This window comes from Gasterosteus aculeatus, chromosome 1, assembly GCF_964276395.1.
Source record: "Gasterosteus aculeatus chromosome 1, fGasAcu3.hap1.1, whole genome shotgun sequence".
In the NCBI taxonomy this organism is placed as follows: domain Eukaryota; kingdom Metazoa; phylum Chordata; class Actinopteri; order Perciformes; family Gasterosteidae; genus Gasterosteus; species Gasterosteus aculeatus.
The window spans coordinates 1,117,677-1,141,616 of record NC_135688.1 but is presented as its reverse complement, the minus strand read 5'-3'; the positions used below and the strand labels follow the sequence as shown (position 1 = coordinate 1,141,616).

Genomic DNA, 23,940 nt, shown 5'->3' with positions numbered 1-23,940 from the left:
AGAAATTAAAGAGAAAAGAAGCAACAAAAAAAAGGAAGCCAAAGGGAGAAAGCGAGAAGAGGAGGAAGAGCGGAGGCGTGTACCTTGGTGGCGCTGCGGAGGTGGTCGTAGTAGACCTCCTCTATTGCCTGGAAGTAGATCACCCCCTTCAGCTTGGACTCGTGTTTGTCTGGGGAGGAAACGCGGCGTTAAAGGAGAAGCACAAACTTTCAATCTGAGGACGAACGAGGGGCTTCTTTAAAAAACAAGAAATAAAAAATGAATAAACTGACGGACTCTGACTGTTTCAGACTCGCTGATTTCTGTCTGACGACACGATGGAACATCCTTACACTTTGTTTCATCATCTCTCCCTCCCTCCCTCCCCCTCTCTCTCTCTCTCCCCCCGGGCACAAACACTCCCACACCCAACAAGAGTAGAAGGTTTACAAAGTCTTTCTTTCTAAGAACAACACTTTATTTTCCCATCATCCGCTAACGACCTCTTTAGCATCCAAACAACAGTTAGCGTAGCGCTGTTTGCTCATTAGCATGAATTAGCATTAGGGAGGCTTAGCATCCCGTCACTCAAGGTCACCAGGCGAGTGTTTTGCAGCGAGAGAGAGAGAGAGATCATGCTCCTCTTTCTCCGTCTCTCCTCCCCCTCCTCCTCCTCCTCCTCCCCCTCCTCCCCCTCCTCCTCCTCCTCCTCCTCCTCTCCCTCCTCCTCCTCCTCCTCCTCCCCCCCCTCCTCCTCCTCCTCCTCCCCCCTCCCCCCCTCTCTTAGCGGCTTTGAGCAGAACCTCCAGGAGGACTTCAAAGCGTCGCTGCGAGCCTCCGGATCAAATGGCTCAAGGTCGCGCTCCGCCTGCCACTCGACGCTTTAACACTGAACTCAAACAGGGTTTTTTTCTTCTTTTTTTTTTGGGCTGTAAAAAAATTCCCAAATCTCTGTGGGAACAAAATCCACATGACAAAATATATAAATCTATATTTACAGCATTTGAGTCAGCGAACTTAAATCTGAGCTTTTAAATAGGGAATTTGTTTTTCATAAAATGTCACAATTTCAAGCTTTGATCTGGTTTGTTTGATGCGTTCACGGACAGTTGGAAAGATGAAAACGCGCCGTGACATCACTGAAGCGACACGTTACCGTGGCGATTACTGATTACTGATCTTCTCACCGACGTAGTAGGAGAAGGTCCTCTTGAGGCGGTCGAACACGAACCAGCGCTTCTTCCAGGACTTGATCTTGCCCCCCATCTTCACCAGGTAGCCCCGACACACCTTCTCGTTGAGGAGGACGTGGTAGCAGGTCTCCACGCTGTGACCGGACGACTCCACGTGAGAGCGCAGGTCGAACTCCTCCTTCCTGATGGGCAGGTAGCGCGTCATGGGACGGGCCTGGGGGGTCGGGATGGATATTCACATACACATCTATACAAATATATATATATATATATATATATATATATGACCCCCCTCACTGGTATCCATCACTGACCTGGGAGAAGTTCTTGGCTCTCATCTTCACCTCTTTATCCACTAGCTGCTGACGATGGAAGGTCTCCTCCTGCAGCCTCTTCTCCGCGTCCTCCCTCCTCCGGCGCTCCTCCTCCAGCATGTGGCGGCGAGCCACCGTCTCTCGCTCCTGGAGGAGAAGGAGTACACAATCAGAGACGTTTTTATGGATTCCTAACTAGGAAAGTGGCGTTTTGGTCCTGAGACCATCAGAGGACACAATAACTTCATTGCTCACTCATTAAATCTCAAGTCTCTCCTTCTGGAGCGAGGACAGAGGAATCAAGGACACAAGTAATAAAAATCCCTCTCAAGAGTCTCACCCGTGATTCAATGAGTCGGGCCTTCTCCATCTGCGCCTCCCGCAGCATCTTCTCCATCTCCTCGATCTTTACGGCGTCCGCTCCTCCAACACTGAAGTCAAACAACACAAGGTGACGTCATCAAGGTCGTGACCTCACAGGTATCCTGAGACACACCTTCTACACCTCACTTCTTTGTTTGTCTGTTTGGAGAGTTACCCTTAAATTCATCGTCATGTCCCCATTACATGATGCCTCATCTGCATATCTGGACATGGTCATGGACATGTACCTGGACCTGGACATGTACCTGGTCATGTACCTGGTCATGTAGCTGGACATTGACATGTACCTGGACATGGACATTGACATGTACCTGGACATGGACATTGACATTGACATGTACCTGGACACGTAGCTGGACATTGACATGTACCTGGACATTGACATTGACATGTACCTGGACACGTAGCTGGACATTGACATGTACCTGGACATTGACATGGACATTGACATGTACCTGGACACGTAGCTGGACATTGACATGTAGCTGGACATTGACATGTAGCTGGACACGTAGCTGGACATTGACATGTAGCTGGACACGTAGCTGGACATTGACATGTAGCTGGACACGTAGCTGGACATTGACATGTAGCTGGACACGTACATGTACCTGGACATGTACCTGGACACGTACCTGGACATTGACATGTACCTGGACATTGACATGTACCTGGACATGGACATTGACATGTACCTGGACATGGACATGGACATTGACATGTACCTGGACATGTAGTCGGGCGAGCAGGCCGAGTTGTTCCCCGTGGACACGCTGGTGTCCATGCTGTCCGAGCTCTCCAGGCTCAGCGTGTCGTACGGCTGCTCGCCAGCCGCCGGCGGCTGGTGGTGCAGGATGGAGTGGTGGACCAGGGGTGGGGGGCCGAAGCCGTAGGCGGCGCCGGGGGAGTAGGAGGGCGGCGAGGTGGACGACGCCACCAGTTGGGACTGGGAGCCTCGGAGCGCCTCCCACTGACACTGGGCCTCCACCGCCGCTCGCTGCTTGAGCTCGGCCAGACGGCGCCGCTGCTCCTCGATCACCTGGTGCCCTGCGGGGGGCGGGGGGGGGGGGATCAGTGGCAGTCACTACGGTCTAGCGGCCCCCGGGGGTCTGAAGTGGATCCGTTTCTTTTACCCTTCTGCTGCAGAGCGATCTGTCTCTTGGCCTCGATGTCCTGCAGGGTGGCCGCCAGGTTCCTGGGCAGACTGCCGGTGCTGTTGGCCGCCAGCAGGGGGCTCTGCCGGGTCCAGATGTTAAATCAACGACAACACACAGTGAGGGATGGACCACAGTGGGGGGGGGGGGGGGGGCACGCGGCGCCGTACCTTTGGGCTGCAGGTGCGTCCCAGCGTCGCTGCTCCGTGCTGAAGAGGCGACGCAGAGCCAGACCGGGGCCCGTGGAGGGGGGGGGACGGCTCGCTGTCCAGCTTGGAGCGGAACACCTGGGGGGGGGCAAGAGCGTGAAGCCATCACCATGAAGCACTCGTAGGTCGTAGGTCGCGTGTTGGCATTCAGGGGGTCTGACTTGTCAATCAAGCGGTCTCTTCCTCCGTGCGATTGGTCAGTTTGATGACGAACGAACGAACGACGACGACTAAAAGTCCCAGCATGCAGCTTGTTTCTCGTCTCCCCCCCCCCCCAGCGTCCTTCCTCGACCTCTGAGCAAGACATCACGGGCTCAAGGACAGAAGTGAAGGAGAGTTCATGAGGAGGAACAATCATTAAACCTGTAGAAGAGAAACGCATCTTTTGTTCCCGCGACACTTTAAACGTTCCAGCCGCAAGGAATTGTGGGACAGAGTAATCTCCTTTCCTTTCCTAGAGGAAAGGAGTGTTTCCTATGCTAAAGGGGCTCATGGAGGACGGATACCTTGGATACCCTCAGAGAGGAGTAGTGGTCCCCTCGTGCTCCAGCGTCTGGACCGAGGATGATTTAATATAATTCCACATGACGGAGATATTTTTATGATAGTTCAGCCTCGTACTTCCCTTCAAACAAACGGGTTCTGAGGAAAATGGTTACGTAGAACCTTCTAGAAACACGTCAGGGAATTCTTAAGCAGCCGGCGGCGAACACTTAGAGATCAAAGGCTTCTCCCTTAAACATCCTCGGGAAGTTCTTCTCACTGAGGCTTCTTCAGACGATCACCAGGGTTTAGAGGCTGAGTCCTGGTTCTCCCGGACCCCCTTCCCTCCAGTGGCTCCAGCACTGGTCTCTGCTAGAGTCTGAGCTGAAGGACGTTCTGGTGAACCTGCATGATGTCAACCCGACCGGGGCTCAGGACTAAACTAGGTCTGGTTCACACAGAGGATCAGGACTACACAGAGACTGGTTGAGGACCAGTTCTAACACACACAGAGCAGAAAGTAGACCCTCTACCTGCAGCGCGGGTCTGCGACCCGACAGCGCCGTGGCCGGCAGGGAGGGGGGTCCGAGCGGACCGGAGCCGGACATCAGCTCCTGGTACCACTGCTCTAAGTCTAGCTTGGGGAGGGCGGGCCTACTGCCCTCAGACGGGTACTGGAGAGACCAGCAGACGGGGACAGAGACCAGAAGTTAGAAAGCATTCAGAGACATTAGTGTGTTCTAACCAAGCTTTTTATTTAATGCTAATCGATCTAATTCCTCTAAAACTGCAGTCAGCTTCATACGTTATGAGTTAGTATGACGCAGGTGAAGATCTGTAGCCTTTTATTAATAAATATTAATTATCATCATAATAAATATTATATTTATATACAATGAATAAAATACACATCAAATCTATATTTATACTATTATTTATGACATAAAGGAAAGAGGCGCAGAAGGAAGGAAGGAAGGAAGGAAGGAAGCAAGGAAGCACACACCTCCATCAACAGAGAGAGGGAGGAGCCGTGGGGGGAGGGGAGGTGGGAGAAGACAGGGTCTCCCACTCCGGACTGCAGGGGCTGGCGTAGCGGGGACGTTGGGGACGACTCCACCTTCGGCATCCCGTACATCGGACTCAACTCTCCCACTGTCACATACTCCTTCGCCATGGCAACGGGGGACAGACAGGCAGCAAGGAGAGAGACAGGCAGTGAGAATAAAGCCAGACGGGAAGTGACGTAGCTCGCCAGCTAACACGGCGGGACGAGAGGCGGGGCTTCTGTTTTGGTGGAACCTGCTTACTGAGCGGCAGCCAATGGGAAGCAAGGAGCGGTAAACGAACAAACAAACGTGACTTTAATGCGTCTCCTCATGAACCCTCCTTCACACCTTTCCTTGTTCCTTGTGTTTTCCTCTGAGATCGAGGAGAAGTGGTTAGGAAAGGAAGCTAGGGGAGATCTTTACATCAGTGAGGTTAGAACTAGAGGGGGGAGGTTCTCTCACCTCTCTCATGGCAGTGGAGGACTTGGGGAAGCTCCTCCCCCCCGTCAGGCCGTGGTACCTCTTCTCCAGGGCCGAGAGCCGCTCCTTCTCCTGGAACATGAAGACTGGATGTTAGTGTGGGTCAAAGCGCCTCGGTGACTCAGCGCGTGTGTTGTAGTTGTGTTGTGCACCTTGTGCAGCATCTGCAGCGCGAGGCCGCGGTCGCCGGCCAGCCGCTCGTACTCCTGGGTGGCCTGCAGGCCCAGCTGGCCGGCCTGGTTCTCCAGAGCCGACACCTTCTCCTGCAGGAGGAGGGAGAGCAGTCAGTGCAGAGCGGTGCTCCGGAGGCCCAGAGGGGCCATGAGAGGGAAGAAAAAGGTTCCCACTGCTGTGCGGACGACTTACGGACAGGGGACAAGAAGGTAGTGAGAAGATAATCCCTCCAGATGATTTGTGAAGCTTTTATCCAAAGCGACTTTCAATAAGTGGATTCAACCATAAGGACACAAACTCAGAAGAACAAGAAACGAGAAAGTGCAATTTCATTTAAGACTAAATGAAAACAAAACACTAGACTTGGTCCAGGTCCTCGCCGGCTCCCTTGGCCCACTAGCACCTTACACAGGCTCCCAGGCCACAAACCTTTAAGTTGGACCAGCAGGTCAGCTCTGTGGTGAAGGCTCGCTTCTTCCAGCTTCGGCTTCTGGCCAAAGTCAAACCCGATCTAAAAAAAGGGCTGATCTTGAAAAAGTCGTGCACGCTTTTATCTTCTCGTTTGGACTCCCTGTATGTCGCTATCGGCCGATCAGAACTCAACCGTCTACAGCTGGTGCAGAATGCAGCGGCCCGTCTCCTGACGGGACAAAGAAACACGGTGCGTTCCTCTCCACCGGCGTCCCGTTGGGTTCACAATAGATTTTAAGAATCTTTCATGTGTTTTTAAGTCTCTGCATGGACCGGTCCCAGAACATTCATTAATCAACCCTCCCTGAGGTCAGCTGACCAGCTGCTTCTGAACGTTCCTTAAAACCAAAGCAGACGGAGCCGGGTCATGACAGAACCTTCGCAGTAGCGGCTCCCACACTGTGGAACGCTTTGCTGTTTCCTGTGCGTTCTGCGACCTTTCTACTTTTAAAACTCGCCTTAAGACCCACGTGTTCACCTTTGGCTGAGTTAAGTCGCCTGTGTGGGATCTTTTATCCGTTTGCCTTTCACTGTTTTTGCTCATATTGTTTATTGCTGCTGATTATTTTTTCATAGTTATAGTTAGTGAGGTAGAGTCTGAAGAGGTGTGTCTTTAGTCTGAAGATGTGAAGGCTCTCTGTGGTCCTGATGTCTTCACAGACCTCCTTCCACCATTTAGGAGCAGGACAGCAGAGAGTGGAGATCTAGTCGAGTGTTTTTATATATATATATATATATATATATATATATATATATATATATATATATATATATATATAAAAATTATGTATATATACACACACACACACACACACACATACACATATATATACACACACATGCATAATATCCCCCTCTTCTCCATATAACAAGCACAGGGGAGAAAACTGTTGGTTTTCGTGCCCCCGGTGCAGACGCAGAGACGCCTCCGTGTCTCTGACCCTCGGGGTCGAGCCGGGCCGTCCTCACCTTCCTGCGGGACACGCTGCCGTGGTACTCGGCTCTCTCCTGCAGCAGCTGCTGGCTGATGGTCTCTCTCTCCTCCTCCAGGCTGCTCTCTCTCTCCAGCTGCTGGAACTCCAGGTCCTCAAACTTCTTGGTTCCCGTTTCCAACGCGTCTCCGTCCTGATGGGGACGACATCATCATCATCATCATCATCATCATCAGCGATCACATCACAGACACCCAGAGGACGTTTGTTGGAGTAAATCCAAAGTGGAACAAACGGGGGAAAACACTGGTACGTGGAGGAGAGAGCAGGCAGAGCCGACCTGAGGGTCTGACCCCAGAAGATGAAGATGAATATTACACAGTGCACCGTGGAAACAAACCGCTACGGTCCCGAGCGAACATTCATTCAGAGAGAATGGAGCTGCGTTAGTTGATTAGTGAGCAGTTACACGAGGGGAAGAGACATGCAGAGCGGCGCGACAGCATCAATAGTCTGTTAAATCGTTCTATTTGCATAGATTATTGAACTTGTACAAAGTCTAAAAATGCCCAAAGTAGAAATATCGAGCCGTCTCAGCTAGCTAACCGTAGCTCTCATGCTAGCTAACGCTAGCTCTCATGCTAGCTGTGTATTCGGCTCTTTTCTCTACATTTATAAATTAAAAGATTCCAAATAGTTGCTGGACACTAAACATGGTTCCTGCCCCTGCAGCTTGGAGCGAGAGGTCATTGGTACGATGGCGATGGTCGGGGCTCCAGCAGACGGGGGTCCGTACCCTTTTGAGCTGCTCCTGCAACTGTTCCCGCAGGGACTCAGGACAGTTATGCAGCTGGTTCTCCAACTCAGCGTAGACCTCCTGGAGGCCCCGTAGGGCCCGACGCTCGGCCTCAACATTAGCCCTCTCCTAGAAACACACACACACACACACACACACACACACGTCTGAAAATCCACGCCGTGCAAACAGAGCCGTGAGGTGTTAGTGGATGAGGGAGGAGGAGGAAGCTGCTCCTGGTTACGGTTCCCTCCAATAACTCCGTCATGAGTGACAATACATATCACAAAGCTTATATAAATAAATATATCATAATAAATCATTATTTTAATAATGAATTCATGTTTTCATTTCTTTGTAATTAAATACTTAACTAAATTAAACTGTGACTGCTGAACAGTCTACAGAGCCAGAGACTACGACCACAGACTATGAAACCAAAGACTACAAGTAGGGCCGTCGCAATATGCGATTAAATGACACTTCGCACACTTACACGATCATTTTTGGTGCTGCGATTTACATATAAATGAACGTCACCAACATTTAAGTAGATCCTCTGTCCCTTTTCCCTGTGGAAAGGGGGGCGGGGCTTAGGCAGCGCACACAGAGCGACACAGTCAGGTGACGAGAAGCAGTGAACACAACGAAGCTAACGAAGCTACATTTTTTAATAATAGGATATATTTTTTATAATGTCTAAATATTCTCACAAATAAAACGTACTTTTATTACTATGCTATTATATTGTCATGTTATCAGTGGCATAAAATGCTCTGAAAATTGCAATAATATCGCATATCGCAATAAATGTTGGTGCAATAATCGCACAACAGAAATGTGATGTCGTGACTAACGACTACAGAGGGTTAGTTAGGAGTTAGAGGCTGTTGGTTGGTTAGTGAAGTCCAGCTGAGGAGGAACCGGATGAGAGTAGACCACTAAAGAGCAACACGGGCAACAAAGGAACCCGGTTCCACTACGAGGATTCAACCTGTGACCATATTGTGATCATGAATGACTTGTGGTAACACCCCCCCTACCTTCTCCTTCTCCCTCTGGATGGCGCTCTCCAGCTCGTCCAGCTTGCGCTGCAGCTGGGTGATGATGTCGGTTTCGGCCTCGATCTGGTCGAGCTCCGCCTGCCTCTCGCCCTGGAGCAAGGCACGCTCCATCTCCGCCTGGGGGAGCAGGGGGCGGGACAGTGAGGCGAGGAAACAGTTCTGATCCAAATCGTGTTCTCTCCAGCGTCGATGAGGTCAGGATTCGTCTTTGTTAGCGTTGTTAGCGTAGACATGAACAATCTCGCTCAGAACACAAGGTAGTGACCCCCCCCCCACAACCCCCCCCGTAGCTTTCAGCCTGTACTGCTGCTGTGGAAACGTCTAAATGTGGGTGAAGCAACATGGCCGCTCTCCCTTCTCCACCTCTTGCTTGGCCTCCTGGAGTTGCTGCTCCAGCTCCGTCAGTCGGCTCTTGAGTTCGTCGATCCGAGCGAGGACCCGAACGCGCTCCTCCTCCAGGTAGCTCAGCTCCAGACCGGAGGAGTCCTCGTGCTGCAGGGAGAGAGGAGGCAGGGGGTGAGGAGACAGGGGGTGAGAAGGTGAGAAGGAAGGAGGTGAGGAGAGAGGAGGCAGGGGGTGAGGAGACAGGGGGTGAGAAGGTGAGAAGGAAGGAGGTGAGGAGAGAGGAGGTGGAGGTGGGAGGGAAGTAAGAGGTAAGGAGGACGTGAGGCAGGAGGTGAGAAGGTAGTTGATAAGGAGGCGAGGGTGGAGGAGGAGGGGGGAAATGAAAGCGCAAAAAGCAGAAAACCACTGAGCAGAGCACTTATCCCATGATGCATTGCGTGGTGCAGTCTGTGGTGCACAGAGCGTTTTAAAGCTGCATTAACCAACGGTCCCTGAAGGCCCCGGTACGAAGCGCAGACTCAGCAGAAGCACATGCTGCTTAGAGCCGGCGAGCGGGGGCCTCTGACCTGTCCGTCTTTGCCGTGCAGCGCCGACGTCCTCACCTCCTGATGGGTGCTCTCCGTACTGCTGCACTCCTCCTTCAGGTTCTCCTCGTCGCTCTCCCGCTGCCTCTGCAGGAGGTGCAGCCCCCCCGCCGCGGAGGAGGCGGGGCCTCCAATGGCGTTGTCGTTGGACGGCCCGCCGGGGAAACCGGTGCTACCGGAGGGCAGAGGGTCGCAGGAGGTCTCTCCCTTGTTGTACTCGGCACACAAGTGGAGGATCGTCTCCAAACGCTGTCTCTCCTGAGGACGCACGGCGTCTCTGGGTTATTGATCAATCAATCAAACTCTCTCCGGTTTTGCGGACGTTATGAAGACTCAAGTTTGGCATTTTTCTGTAGCGGTCTTGTTTCTTTTCAACTAACGAACAGGAAGTGACCGTATAAGGACTAGAGACCTGTCAATCAGCGTGTAGCCCCGCCCCTAAGGCATCCGCCACTTTATGGTCTGTTTGACTATAAATGGACCATAATTCACTAAATTCACTCAGGCACCGAAATCTGAGTTGCGTTTCGGTCGTATAGGAACCGGTACCAATATGTGTTTTTAGGTTTGTGCTGCCGTAATGTTGATTACGAGCAGCGTTTAGCTTCAGACAAATAAATAAGACATTATGAATGAATAGTTACAACACAAACAAATGCTGCAACATCAGCTCGATGTCGTCAAATGTTTCAAAACACTTTGTGTATTTTGGTTGATTTGCTGTCGGAGCTTTAGGCAGTGAGAGCGCCCCCCCTGGTGGAGAGGAGGGGGTACTGCAGCCTGGAGTCCTGCAGAGGGGCGCGCACACGCACGCACACCATTTAGAGTCAAACAGACATTAAAGCAGGGGAGGCTTTAGGGCGGAGCTACACGCTGATTGACAGGTCAAACGCATCACGTCTCTCTCATTCAGTTTTCAGAACCTCCTGTTTGATTCGTTGACGAGCCGTCAGTACTGTGAGTGGAATGATAATATCAAGCTAATTAACACAAGTGACCTCTCAAGCATGAACTTCATTACCCAGAACCCCCGGGGGCGACTCACCAGCCTCTCCATCTCCTGCTCCCGGAGCCGCTCCTCCCTCTGCCGCCGGTGGTACTCCAGCAGCTCGTCCTCGTTGTCGCTGATCTCTGAGATGCTGTTCTTTCTCTCCCTCATGGGGGGGTGCGGCCTCCCACCGGACGCCTTCCTGCGGCTCCGGGGGCTCGCCGCGGGCGAGGAGCCGGGCAGTGAGCCCAGGCTGTAGGCGGGCGACAGGGAATTCCCCAAGCTGGCCTTGCGGGCTCCGCCCCCCCCGCCGACCTCCATCGTCGGCGACGGGCTGCGTGCGAGGACCCCCCGGCCCCCCGCCGGCTCCTCAGAGGCGGAGCCGGCCCTGCGCCGGAGCCTGGGACTCTCTGGGATCAGGAACTTGCCCAAACTGGAGGGACTGTCTGGAGTCCTCAGGGTGGGCAGCGCTCCCGGGACCCCCCTGCGGGCCATGGAGGGGCTGAGGGGGGGCAGCTCCCTCATGCCGCCGCCGTTCAGCTCCGTGTTTTTGCGGGGTGTGCGGGGGCTCTCGGGGGGCTGCAGCAGGCGGGGGGGCTGCTGCTGCTGCTGCTGGAGCGGAGATCCCTGGATGATGTGGACGATGGGGTCCAGGGGGGGCTGGAAGGCCCTGGAGGGGTGGGAGAGCTGCCCGGGGGGGCAGTCGGCCGGGCCGGTCCAGTCTCTGAAGGGGCTGGCTGGCCTCTCCTGGAGCACCGTGGCGGTCTTGGTCCTGTGACCGGGGGGGGACGGGCAGGCGGGGAACTTGATGGCGGGGCGGGGGCTGCTCAGCGCGGCGGTTCTGCCGCTCAGCGACTCGCTGGAGGACAGAAGCCGGGGGCTCTCGGGTCCCTCTTGGCCGAGGCCCCTGCGGCCCGGCTTGGGGCTCTGAGGGGCCTCTTTCATGACCCTCCTCTGCAGGCTGGGGCTCTCTTGGACCTTCAGGGCGCTCCGCGGATGGGGCATGGGCGGCGGCTGCGCGGTGAAGTTGTAGCTGGAGGAGCGCAAGGGCACCGGCGGCTGAGACAAGCTCTGCTCCTGGGGGCCGCCGGGGGACGGGCTGGTGAACCCCCCGCTGCTGGCCCCCGAAGGTGAGGACAGCGGCGAGAAGGGCGGGGATGCGTTCTCATAGCTGGACCCCACGGACATGGCCCCGGGGCTGGCGGGCGGGGACAGCAGGTACCGCCCCCCGCCGTTGAGCACGGGCGACAAGAGGGAGGAGCGCGGGGGGGGCTTCGACGGCTGGGGGTCGTCCATCGCTAGCGAGTCCATGATGTCCTGGAGGTCTCTCTCGATGGAGCTGACGATGGCGCTGTGCTCCGACTGGGCTCTGGCTCCGGGAGCCGGAGGGGGCGGGGCCGGACCGGCCCGGTGGTTCCCATTGACGAAGCTCTCCGTGTCTGAGGGGGGACAAAGCAGATAAAATGAATCTCAAACCAAGACAAAACCCCCTGACCGGCGTCAGGAAGTGGACGCACTCGTCACGACGCCATAAAGCTCTGGTGGACAAACTTTTTGAACTCGGCATTTTCATTCCGCTGTCTTGAGTTTTATGCGACGAACAGGAAGTGGCCATATAAGAACTTAAACTGTCAATCAGCGTGTAGCCCCGCCCTAAAGCGTCCCCTGCTTTATGGTCTGTTTGACTCTAAATGGACCATCAGTCACTAAATGAACATTGTCTGTATTGAAGAAGACTTGAGACCATAAACTCATGTTTACAATGTTTACTGAATAAATCAGTGATTCTACGATGCGCTGATAGTCGCCGTGACATCGTCCTAAAGCAACAACAGACGTCATTAAGCGGTGATTTACTACTTTATGACACAAAGTAACATCTGTATCTCTATCTGAATCTGCGATAAGGACTGCAGAGGACTTCTCCTTACTCGTCTCCTCACTTTTATTTGTTATTCGACTTTTCCTTCGTGGCGTCCTGGTTCCGGGCAGAATGAACAAACATCTCATTCCACGCTGTAAGACAACGCAACAACACGGTGACCTCCGACCTCAAAGCAGCAGACAGGTGAGCACGAGCACAGAGGAGGGATCAGCGGCGAGGAGACGAGGAAGGACGCGAAGGGGTCTCTGCTGCGATAGGGATCGGGAGAGAATGTGCCCAGATAATTTAATTACCGTGGACTACTAATCTAATCTCAACCGCCTCTCCGATGTCAGCGCAGCAGATTATGAGCACGTCTATCTGTTAATGCTGAATTAAATGTGTGTGAATGGAAACACCGGGGTGGAGGGCGGCGTGGGGGTCACCAGTGGGAGCACTGGGAGGGGGACCAGAGCTGCTGTCACTGTTACTGACGGATTATGAACAATACCAAATGCACCAGAACCCATGTGAAACACAGAAGACTCAGGAATAATGCATGATGGGTGGAGCAGCTTCCTGCACGCTCCACCGTAATGGCAAGATGGGACCACAACACAAGAAGATCCCACTATTTACATGCACGGTTTGCAGAGTGAAATCAGAAGGCAGGAGAAAATACATGAAGGGCTTGAACAGGGAATCCGTGATGGGGGTAAAGCAACCGTTTGCTGATGGGAAAGCCCTCGCAATGATGTCATAGCTCCGGTCTCTCGCCTGATGTGCACCACGCCAGACTTCCCTTGAAACATCGCCTCATTTTAATGTTTGCTTTTCTACCCGAAAACACCGCTCGCGTGACGTTGCGACGCGCAGGTTCTCTCGCATTCGAGGAGCTCTGCGATTCCGCTGCAGCTCCACGCCGAGGGTCCTTAAACACGTCGGGTCCACGTGACGTCCCCGAATATTTCACCTCCGTGGAACACAGCGCGAATCAGGCCACAAATGCGAGTGTTTACCGCGACCGCGGTGGCCTTTATTACTCCCACGTATGCCGAACGAGGAGCAACCTCCCAGCGGACCGCGCCCGCTAAGCGGAGACGTCCCCCGTGGAAGGCACCGCCACGGGGGACGCCAGAGGACATAAAAGCGGCGGGTGGTTGACTGGAGTTCGGCGTGTGACCGGACTCTTTACTCACATGAAGGAATACAACTGCGACCCGGTCGGTTTCAGCGCGGCTCGCCTGACACGCACGCGCGCGCGCGCACGCACGAACCGAGCCCCGCGTCCGCCGGTACCGGACCGGCTGTGACGGAGCGACGGCTGGCGCCACGAGCACACGCCGAGGGAGCGGTGGTACCGAGCCGGGGGTCGAGGTGCTCCGCGCCGCTGCTGAACGACGGCGGCGCTGGTGTCAAGTTACTCACCGCCTGACAGCGTATTTCCGGTGTGTGATAAGACAATAAAAGGGTTAACTTTAAAGTTGACGACGACGATTTTTATTAGTGGATTCTAATTAACGCAAGCAGGTAACACGGCATATTATAGGGTCATTCTCAAAGCGGCATACACGCACAATACTCCGTGTACAGCATCAAATAGCAGCGTTCGCAGTTTTAAAAGGTTTATTTTGAAGGCGGTACCTTCCGTTTTCCGGTGTCATGGCCACCTTGACGTGGCTCTTCTTTCCAAGGCGCCGTGAACTACTGCGAGATTTATAGCGCTGTTATAAAGAGGCTCGTCCTTGTTTATTGTTGATATAATGCTTTTTAAATAATCCATCCGGAGAGATGGCCATGGCACTATGACGATGTTCAATGATACATTTGATGATATTGATTATTTTATTATTATCTTACATGCAACGTTATGCCGTACCGTTTCAAAAGCAATAACTTCAAAGTTTAAGAATGGAATTTAAGTCATTTAAACCAGTGGTCCCCAACCACTGGGCCGCGGACCGGTACCGGTCCGTGGGCCGTTTGGTACCGGGCCGCACCACAGAAAGCTTATATATATATGTATTTCTGAAAAATGTTTTATTTTGAAAATTGACCGGATTTTTTCCTAATCGTGTGCGCTCGTCCCACTGACAGATTCCCCACGCGTCACCAGGCGTTTTTTTGTCCTTTTACCCTGCACGGCAGTTTCGCCGACCAGCGAACACAGACCCGTCCGCGAAATATTGTCTGACATGAAACCCGTCCGTCAGGTAAAAAAGGTTGGGGACCACTGCTTTAAACTATTTTTTTCTTACTGTCAAATATAAACACATCGAATTCTCCAGTGAAAATATTGCTAAGTAAAAAGTAAAACATGTTAGGTGTCAAAAGTAGGCAAACTAAAAATGCCTCCTCTGTATGTTTGGAGGTTCTGGTGAACCTGCATGATGTCATCTGGTTTCATCAGAACCGGACCCGGTGACATCATCAAGAAGAACTGTATGGAGATAGAACTCTTCTCTCTGATGGTCTGGTTTAGGGTAGCGGATCAGGACTCCACGGACCAGTTAAAAGCTCCTCACGGTAACTTTAAGTTATATAACAGCTATTAACAGGTTATCAGAACCAGCTTTATTAGCCAAGTATGTGCACACGTGAAATTCGTTAAAGTGCAAAACTTTCCCAAACCAAAGACGTCCTTACGGGTCCAAGTGTCCAGTTTCGCTGAAGGAGACTTTGTGGATCATTTTAATATCAGTAACCGTAATAACTGCATTGCCGTGCCGGCTTTGTCGATGTCTTTCAAACAGACAAACCAGGTAAAGTTAAGGGGCTTTTATTGCCGTGCTTTGGAGGGACGGCGTGGGCGGGGCGGGGGGGGGGGGGGGGGGGACCCGGCGAGGGAGGGGCCGAGATGTCAGAGACCAGAATGGATCTGGAGGTTTATAAATAGTCTCCGAAAGAGACACTGCAACTGTAGCCAGTCAGCCACTTTAAGTAAGCAGCTCAGAGCCACAAAGCCGTCTGGTGGGGGGACGTGGGGGGGGGGGGGGGGCAGGAAACGTCCAATCAGCATAGAAGTGGGGGCCAAAGACAGCTGGTCAGCGGGACATCACCATCCTGGGAAAAGCTTAAATAAAAAAACGGTCAAAACAACTCGTGGTCGCTTGTTACGTCAATGCAGTATTTTCAAAATAAAGCGTTTAGGTTTAGGCAACAAACCGACTTAGGTCAGCCATAGATGGTCATGGCTTCGCCATGCTGAAGGAGTCCAACAATGACGAGCTCCAAATCCACAGAACCTGACTAAACATGAAGAACCTCCGATTGGCCAGTCCGGGTTTGAGGGGCGGGACTTAGCAAAAGTTCAATTGGATGGGTTTGTCCTCCACGATAAGAGTTCAGATTAAGATAAGAGTCGTTTCTAAGTACCTTGCGAGCGATGACGGATTACCGAGGGAGGGGCCGGAGCGGAATGCATCCCAGGAATGCATAAATGAGGGGAAAGGACGGGTTCCCAAACAACGGAAGGCTTTCATTACTGGCCTGTACGTGCTATACTTAACCTCCCGGGGGCAGCGTCACCAGGCGGAGGAGGGAAATAACAAGACGACACTTCCAGGAGGACACACAGCGGAAAACCTTTGCCTGGAGACGCTCACAAAACATTTATGGTGTGAACTCCAGAACCAGGTCCAGCTCTGCCCCCATTCAGGCTGCAGGGTCAGGACACGATAGAGCCTTCGTTCCATGTAGTGGGGTTGAAATACGACCAGATTCGGGGCCTAAAAACCTGCCGCTGTAGAGTGGTGATGTCATTACCACGTCAGTCCACAGGGGGCGCCAGAACCAACTCCGTTTTAGTTTACATAAGAACGTGAGCAGCCCGATTTAACCCCCGAATCTCGTTAGATTGACGCGTCCAGCAGGACGGACTTCTTTGGCGTGTGTTCTTTCTATTTCTACATTTCAGTCATAGAATGTGTAGAGATGAAATAATATCCGACTATGGGTGAAACAAACAGGGAGCCTCAATCTTTCCAGGTACAGTCCACTAACTTTATCTCTTCAGGATTCTCTCAACAGTCCGACTTGTCCAAACAAAGTGGGAATGAAAGACATCAACGTTCGTCAATCCAGGATCGATATGGATTTGGGACTTATTTTTTAAGTCAGAAGACTCGAGCAGCAGTCAAATCATTCTTATTTGCAGTGTACACCTCTGCTGAATGATGTTTCTTCTGAAAGCTGCTCGGCTTCCTCCGCCCTTTCTGGGCCGTAAAAGAGGGAAAAAATGTCAGCGGTTTACTGCTGCGCAAACATCCACCTGTAAAAAGCCTCCACCGCCCCCACCCGTCTGTGCAACAGTCGGAGCATTCATTCCTGCGGGCCGAGCCCAAACTGGAAAATATTTTTGAGTGTAGGCGATATTTTTTTTGTGACAATCGGGTCAGCGTGTCTTTGTCGGTGTAATTATTAACATGCACGGCGGTTTGGTACCTGGACGCAGTCGGTAGTCCCCGGTGGAGACGCCTCCGCCGTGGGGCAACATGCTCTTCATCCTGCAGGCTTCCTCGGGGTGGTTGAAGCGGAAGAAGGCCGACTGGCCAAAACACAGCATGCAGCCTGCAGACAGCATCACATGTTTGGTGTTAGCTGAAGGGCTCAGGGAGGAGAAGGTCCATCCTGCTGGTGAAGAACGTGAGACACTCGGCGGGGGGGGGGGGGGGGCATCAGGCTTCAGAAGTGAAAGCAACGCAAAGGGTTAAAACAGGAACCAATAACACAGGGAGGTCATCGGAGGTCATGGCCCTTCCGTTATCAAGTGAGTCTCCTCCGGCCGATCCAAATCCCCTCGGGTTACTCGGCCAATCAGAGGAGCCTCGCCCCACTTCCTGCTTCAGGAAACACGTCCAATTAAGGAGATAAGACGCTCGAAGACCCAAACACGCTTCAGCCCCACAGCGCCGTCGACTTCACGCACACGCGGCCCGTCGGGGGTTGGTTGACTCAGCGCAGCCACTTCGGCTCACGTTGGTACAAGTTACACTTTCACAAGTTTCCTTGTTTAAATTCAAATCTGCACTAATCAATAATCGTATAACTAATAACGGATGAAATGACCAATTTAAATCAACAAACGCTGCAGCTCGCGTCAGCTCCACGGAGCCTTTTGTCATCGCTCAGCTCTTTTGCTTCAAAGAATCGGGGCGTTTCTGGTTGACAGATGATGACAGATGAGATCCTCACTGCCGATAAGTACAGAAAGGACGCACAAAAGGCAGGTGCGCTTTTATTTTGCCGGGACAAACCCCCCTGATTACGGGCCGCGTGCAGAACAAACCTCCTCTTATTTATTTCCATTTCCGCCCCCGTCCCGTGTTCTCTGCAGACGAGTCGGGAGCAAAGCGCTGACTCGGGCCGCCTCGCTGCCAGACACCAGCTCAATTGATCCCGTTATTGGCAAAATAAAAACCCCGCATTCCTCCTTCGTCCCTCATTACGTCTTCCCCTCCAGCGGCTCAAGACCACAGAACTTTGGTTGGTATTTTCCACAGATCGAAAAAGAGATGCTGAATAGGAATATTTTGGGGCCACGTATGCATCGGCCTCCTCTCCCACGTCTGACTGCTGAGCATCAGCGGAGGAATGAAGACCTGGACCCTCCAGGCCCCATAGAGGTCTATGAGACGTCTACCGTGAGAGAACGCCGCTCTGACCCGTGAAGCGCTGGCTGCCATCTGCCAGCTGATGGACAAGCAGCAACACGTCGTCTCCTCACCCACTAAATGTGTGTGTGTGTGAGATGAGTCAGCTGAACAGAGAGCACACGCACTGTACACAAACACACAAACACAGTTTCTCCTCCCAGTCGAGCAGAATGAACCATTGACTCCGGAGTATCACAATAGTCACAGTTATTAACACTAAAATTAAACTCTTAATCACATAAAGTAACATTTATATGAACTCCAGTGAGTTTGTTTCAGTGTTTGATCAAATAAACGTCTGAACTAGTCCAAAGCTCGGCATCATTTATTTAGACTTTTCACTATTGATTAGTGATCAATACGTTTGAGTATAGTGAATCTAAAGTCCCTTTACAACAATAACTAACCAAACTATGACCAGTAACCTAAAGAGTTCTGTCAGCTACAATCATTCATTTCTGATCACAGTCTGGTGGCTTTGGAGATGCAACAACCTTTAATAAAAGGCTTAAATATTTCACCACGGGAGGATTTCTACCTAATCCTTGAAAACTAATTAATCAGAAAGAAAGCGTGTTTGAAGAACCAAAAGCAACTTATTTGTCTTTCTGCTAACAAAAGTTTAAAGTTCAGTATGTCTTTTATTAATTTACCATAAATTAAGCCCAGATTCAGCCTCAATATTTCAAACACATTGATAACTCTGGATTTTACAATAATTATTATGACAGTTTGGGTTTTATCGCTCTACATTTTCCATCGTTTCCCCCCGTTCGACACTCAGCAATAACTCACATGTAGTGACATTTAAAAAAGAAACATATAACTATATAAAACTGAACTTTAAAACTTACAATTAAAAAAAATGTATAAAAAGGTTGAATCACGAAGCAAAGCAGATTCATCACTTCCAGAACTTGACTATGTGATATTTATCTGGATAGAAAGACGAAACATCCATCAGCGCTCATCAACTGGTCCCCACGGAGCCTTCAGGGGGCGTCCGTCAACAGACCACCATGAAAACCAGAGGGGAGGACCTGTCAATCAGTGCGTAGCTCCGCCCTAAAGCGTCCCCTGCTTCATGGTCTGTTTGACTCTAAATGGACCGTCAGTCACTAAATGAACATCATGTTGTGTTGAAGAAGACTTGAAACTAGAGACTGAGACCATAAACTCATGTTTACAATGTTTACTGAGGGAATAAATCAAGAGAGAAGTAGAGTCATTTCCTCATAGACGTCTATGGGAGCAGAGGAGTCGCCCCCTGCTGGTCACTACAGAGAAGTAGAGTCATTTCCTCATAGACGTCTATGGGAGCAGAGGAGTCGCCCCCTGCTGGTCACTACAGAGAAGTAGAGTCATTTCCTCATAGACGTCTATGGGAGCAGAGGAGTCGCCCCCTGCTGGTCACTACAGAGAAGTAGAGTCATTTCCTCATAGACGTCTATGGGAGCAGAGGAGTCGCCCCCTGCTGGTCACTACAGAGAAGTAGAGTCATTTCCTCATAGACGTCTATGGGAGCAGAGGAGTCGCCCCCTGCTGGTCACTACAGAGAAGTAGAGTCATTTCCTCATAGACGTCTATGGGAGCAGAGGAGTCGCCCCCTGCTGGTCACTACAGAGAAGTAGAGTCATTTCCTCATAGACGTCTATGGGAGCAGAGGAGTCGCCCCCTGCTGGTCACTACAGAGAAGTAGAGTCATTTCCTCATAGACGTCTATGGGAGCAGAGGAGTCGCCCCCTGCTGGTCACTACAGAGAAGTAGAGTCATTTCCTCATAGACGTCTATGGGAGCAGAGGAGTCGCCCCCTGCTGGTCACTGCAGAGAAGTAGTGTAGCGCATAGTCTTCTATGGGAGAGGTTGAGCTCAGCTTCTCCCTGGACTCTCTGGAAGGGAAGTTTCCCATCTCAGATAAAAACACCTTTTGGTGGAAATGAAAGCTTAGACTCCAGCAGAGATGTTCTTCTCCCTTAGAGAGGAAGGAGCTCCTCTCCAAACATCACCGCAGGAACGGACCCAAAACAGAGTCTTGCTCCAACTTCAAATCCCCGTCAGCTCACTGACAGGGATTTGTATCAGTGCTGCAGCGGTTAAATGTCAGTTCCACATCTGGTAGAACATCCACAGCAGCATAGCTTTCTATTGCCCCCCCTCAACAACCCTCAAGCCTGGAACAAAAAGTCCTTCCCAGAACGGGAGAGCCTGAGCTCAGCGAAACCAGTGAGTCCGCTTCATCAACGGAAAATATCAAACATGGGCATTTTCTAAATGCTGGTGATGGTCGACGAGGCTTCGCTGTGTGCGCGTTGCCCCTGAAATCCAGCCAGGTAATCACTTAGACTGGGAACCATTCTCCACTTGTCCCTCCAGGAACAAGTGGTCCAATCACGGAGAGTGCACTCTGAGGACATTACATCTCTCAGCCGGACCCCCCCCCGTCCCCTCGTCCCCCCGTCCCCCCCGGTCACCTCCAGGTAACAAACCCAGCAGCAGCCAGGAGAACGCGCAGCTTGATTCTCGGGGTTCACGGTGTTTCCTCAAGGACACTTGGACCTCGAACAGGGACCCTTGAGTGGATCACAGAGGACTCTTAAGGACACGCTGTAATAATCCATAATGGTCTGTTAATAGCAACTGGAACCTTCCAGAAAGGAAGCTAGTGGAGGTCATGGTGCTGCAGATGTCCGAACCCCGTGTCAGTGATAGAGCGACTTCACAGACATTAACAGAGAAGAAATCTAAGGTTTATTATGCACCCTAATTAACAAGCGCTCTTAAAAGTAGCACTTCATATCAAAATGATTTCGCTTTAGTGAGTCTTTAATATTTGAGATTTAAGTCTATGAATAAAGCAAATGATCATCAAACTCAACTTCCTGTCACAGTAAGAAGAATATAAAAATGTTTATTGAATAGCACACTGACAGGAGATGACCTTGAGATGATTCCTCCTGCCTGAAGGCTTCTGACCTTCAGAGGAGAGCTGACCTTTATTAGGCCAAATATTACCTCCTAAATCATCTGAATTTAAAAATGAAATATTTATTTAGTTATTTGTATAAAGGCTTTCCACTGGATTCCACGATGGGGCGTAACTGAGGACAGTTACAACAGTTGATTTAACTCTAAAACAACCGGCGAAGCTTTAAATGAAGGTCCGCTACGCCTCCTCCTCTCCTCCTTCACACCTCGACTCCTCGCCGACTACGAGAAGCTCTGCTCGGGTCGCGAGCTCAGAGGAGCGGCGGACAAAAGAGATGGCCCCAAAAAAAATAAAACACAGCCCACCGTTGCCATGGAGACGGGACGGTTTACAGCCCCGGCAAAGGACGGGGGGTCAAACCCCGCGGTTAATCAATGACCGCCTTTCCCCCGAGCCGGAGGCCATCAAACACAGACGCACATACCAGAGGAGGAGCAGGAGGAGCAGGAGGGCTTCCCATCATGTGGTGAACAGGACTCTGAAAAGGTCGGGGAAGCGATCACATGGTGGACCGATGAGGGTGTCTGAGGACGGCGGTTGCTCGTGGGTCACATGGCAACGACACGCAGAACCCACAGAGATCAGACAAATACGCCGTTTCTGGGAGGTTTGAAAAATAATGACTCAAATGTACGTTGATTGGGTTCCAGAAGAAGACTTGAAACTAGAGACTGAGACCATAAACTCATGTTTACAATGTTTACTGAGGGAATAAATCCAGAGAGAAGTAGAGTCATTTCCTCATAGACGTCTATGGGAGCAGAGGAGTCGCCCCCTGCTGGTCACTACAGAGAAGTAGAGTCATTTCCTCATAGACGTCTATGGGAGCAGAGGAGTCGCCCCCTGCTGGTCACTACAGAGAAGTAGAGTCATTTCCTCATAGACGTCTATGGGAGCAGAGGAGTCGCCCCCTGCTGGTCACTACAGAGAAGTAGAGTCATTTCCTCATAGACGTCTATGGGAGCAGAGGAGTCGCCCCCTGCTGGTCACTACAGAGAAGTAGAGTCATTTCCTCATAGACGTCTATGGGAGCAGAGGAGTCGCCCCCTGCTGGTCACTACAGAGAAGTAGAGTCATTTCCTCATAGACGTCTATGGGAGTAGAGGAGTCGCCCCCTGCTGGTCACTACACAGAATGCAGCTTTAAAAGAACTACGAGCTCCTTTCACAGACACAGCAGACATCACCCCCCCCCCAGACTGTGACACTGAGCCTCATGGGTAAAACCAGCGGTCCCTTTAAACCTCACCAGATGCAGCCTGTCAGCTGCTGGAGGACAATCTCCACGGTAACGTGTCCGAGGATGATCTGAACAGATGTTCCCCCCCAAACCCCCCCTCATCATCATCGTCCCTCCCCTCCTTTTGTCTTAACCATGCTGCCGGCGGCAGATGGACTACCTCGCAGACCGACCACACGCGAGAGGAAACCTGTTGGCTTTTGTCCCTTTAGATTTATATTTACGGTTTTCTTTACTGCTCGATGCTTTACGCTATTAAAATGACTCAGTTTACTACTCAGTCATCACGCTTTTTAATCTGGTGATTCAGCAACATTGACGAGAACAATAACTACTTGATTCAGGTCCAAGCGACTCAAGAAAAACATGGTTGGGCTAAAAATAATGTTCAGGGTTAGGCAACAAAAACAGAAAGCGTTGCAATTAACCACTTAGGCAAAACCTCGTGTTTGAGTACGTCAACTTAAGTTCAGGGAACTAAAGCAAAACTAAAATAGTATGTTCCTATCATTTGATATCTTGGTCTTAAGGTATGATGGCGTGACTCATTCTACAGTTGTGGTCCCAGACTGACAACAAAGTTAAAGCCAAATATAACTGATAATGTTATAATTGATATTTATTTTGAAATTCTGAATGAGGTCTCAGAGTTGATCCTCTGAAGCGGATTACGGTCTTCATCCTTTTCTTCAATGAACTCTATAGATCCATTTAAAGTGTCGCTGGAATCTTCAGCTTCATTTAAGTTCACATTAAAAACAAAGCTGGACGGTGGATCTCTAACCTGAACGTTCCACCATAGACGATAAGTGATATATATATATATATATATATATATATGGAGCTGCTGCCCGTGGACGGACGAGGGGTCAAACAGGGGTCCCCTGTGGCTCCTCAACCCCCCCAAACACAACCTGCAGGAATCCAACCGACCAGCTTCCCCTCAACTGGCAGAAGCACGTCCACAGCAGCTCTGATGACTGTTTGCTGAGGGGGAGGGGGGTCCTCTCGGAATCCTCACATCCTGCCCCCCCAGCCCCTCACAATGGGGTCAACGCTATGTGTCAGAGAGATGACAAGTGTTGAGGAAGTGTGGTGGAGCACAGAGGATGACCAAGCAGCCCAGGAGGATGGTCCCCCCCACGGCACCCCAGGAACCCAGAGGTCTCTGGATGTGCAGAAAGCATGACAGCAAAGCTCCATTCTATTCCAGTAAGGTCAGATTGGCAACCAGGAATAGCAGCGTAACAGAGAGGTCCGGTCAGGCCAGGCTGCGGGGGGGCTTGTATATATTTGTAGTCTATAAACAGAACTCACATGGAGGCAGAGCTGCAGAGAGGTGGAGACAGCAAAGTGAGCAGGTGTCGAAGTGACGAACCAAACTCCGCTCAGAAAACTCCCTGTTCAAAGTTTCCGAGCTTTTAAGGGAACGTTCTTTGTATTAAAGTCTGACCTAAACAACTCAGAAATGTCAGAAGGGTATTTCAGAAGAGGTCGGCATGAAAACTAGCGCGAAGCAACTTCTAATTTAAAACGAACCTGATGTCTTTGTGCTATGCTAACACAGCTAGCTCCCACCCGGCAAGGCGCATTCCATTGAC

At 51.3% G+C, this 23,940-nt stretch overlaps 1 protein-coding gene across 35 annotated transcripts in view; it reads right to left on the bottom strand.

Annotated features, from left to right (window-relative positions):
- LOC120813528 (pleckstrin homology-like domain family B member 1) overlaps positions 1-23,940 on the bottom strand; it is a 44,277-nt gene that overhangs the window by 3,054 nt on the left and 17,283 nt on the right. For 7 of the 35 annotated variants that reach the window (XM_040169425.2, XM_078106406.1, XM_040169511.2 and 4 more), the window contains 18 exons: positions 16,904-17,029; positions 10,654-12,035; positions 9,591-9,866; positions 9,043-9,171; positions 8,659-8,796; positions 7,616-7,744; positions 6,857-7,012; positions 5,395-5,505; positions 5,225-5,314; positions 4,720-4,881; positions 4,250-4,390; positions 3,195-3,311; positions 3,004-3,106; positions 2,596-2,917; positions 1,827-1,917; positions 1,487-1,633; positions 1,167-1,386; positions 84-169 (listed from right to left, as the gene is read on the bottom strand). In XM_040169425.2, coding sequence (XP_040025359.2) covers positions 84-169; positions 1,167-1,386; positions 1,487-1,633; positions 1,827-1,917; positions 2,596-2,917; positions 3,004-3,106; positions 3,195-3,311; positions 4,250-4,390; positions 4,720-4,881; positions 5,225-5,314; positions 5,395-5,505; positions 6,857-7,012; positions 7,616-7,744; positions 8,659-8,796; positions 9,043-9,171; positions 9,591-9,866; positions 10,654-12,035; positions 16,904-17,029 — 3,926 coding nt within the window. Of the gene's footprint in view, positions 1-83; positions 170-1,166; positions 1,387-1,486; positions 1,634-1,826; positions 1,918-2,595; positions 2,918-3,003; positions 3,107-3,194; positions 3,312-4,249; positions 4,391-4,719; positions 4,882-5,224; positions 5,315-5,394; positions 5,506-6,856; positions 7,013-7,615; positions 7,745-8,658; positions 8,797-9,042; positions 9,172-9,590; positions 9,867-10,653; positions 12,036-13,659; positions 14,026-16,903; positions 17,030-17,747; positions 17,772-23,940 lie in introns of those variants that run through there. The other 28 variants (XM_078106358.1, XM_040169480.2, XM_040169792.2 and 25 more) reach the window with 15 other exon arrangements.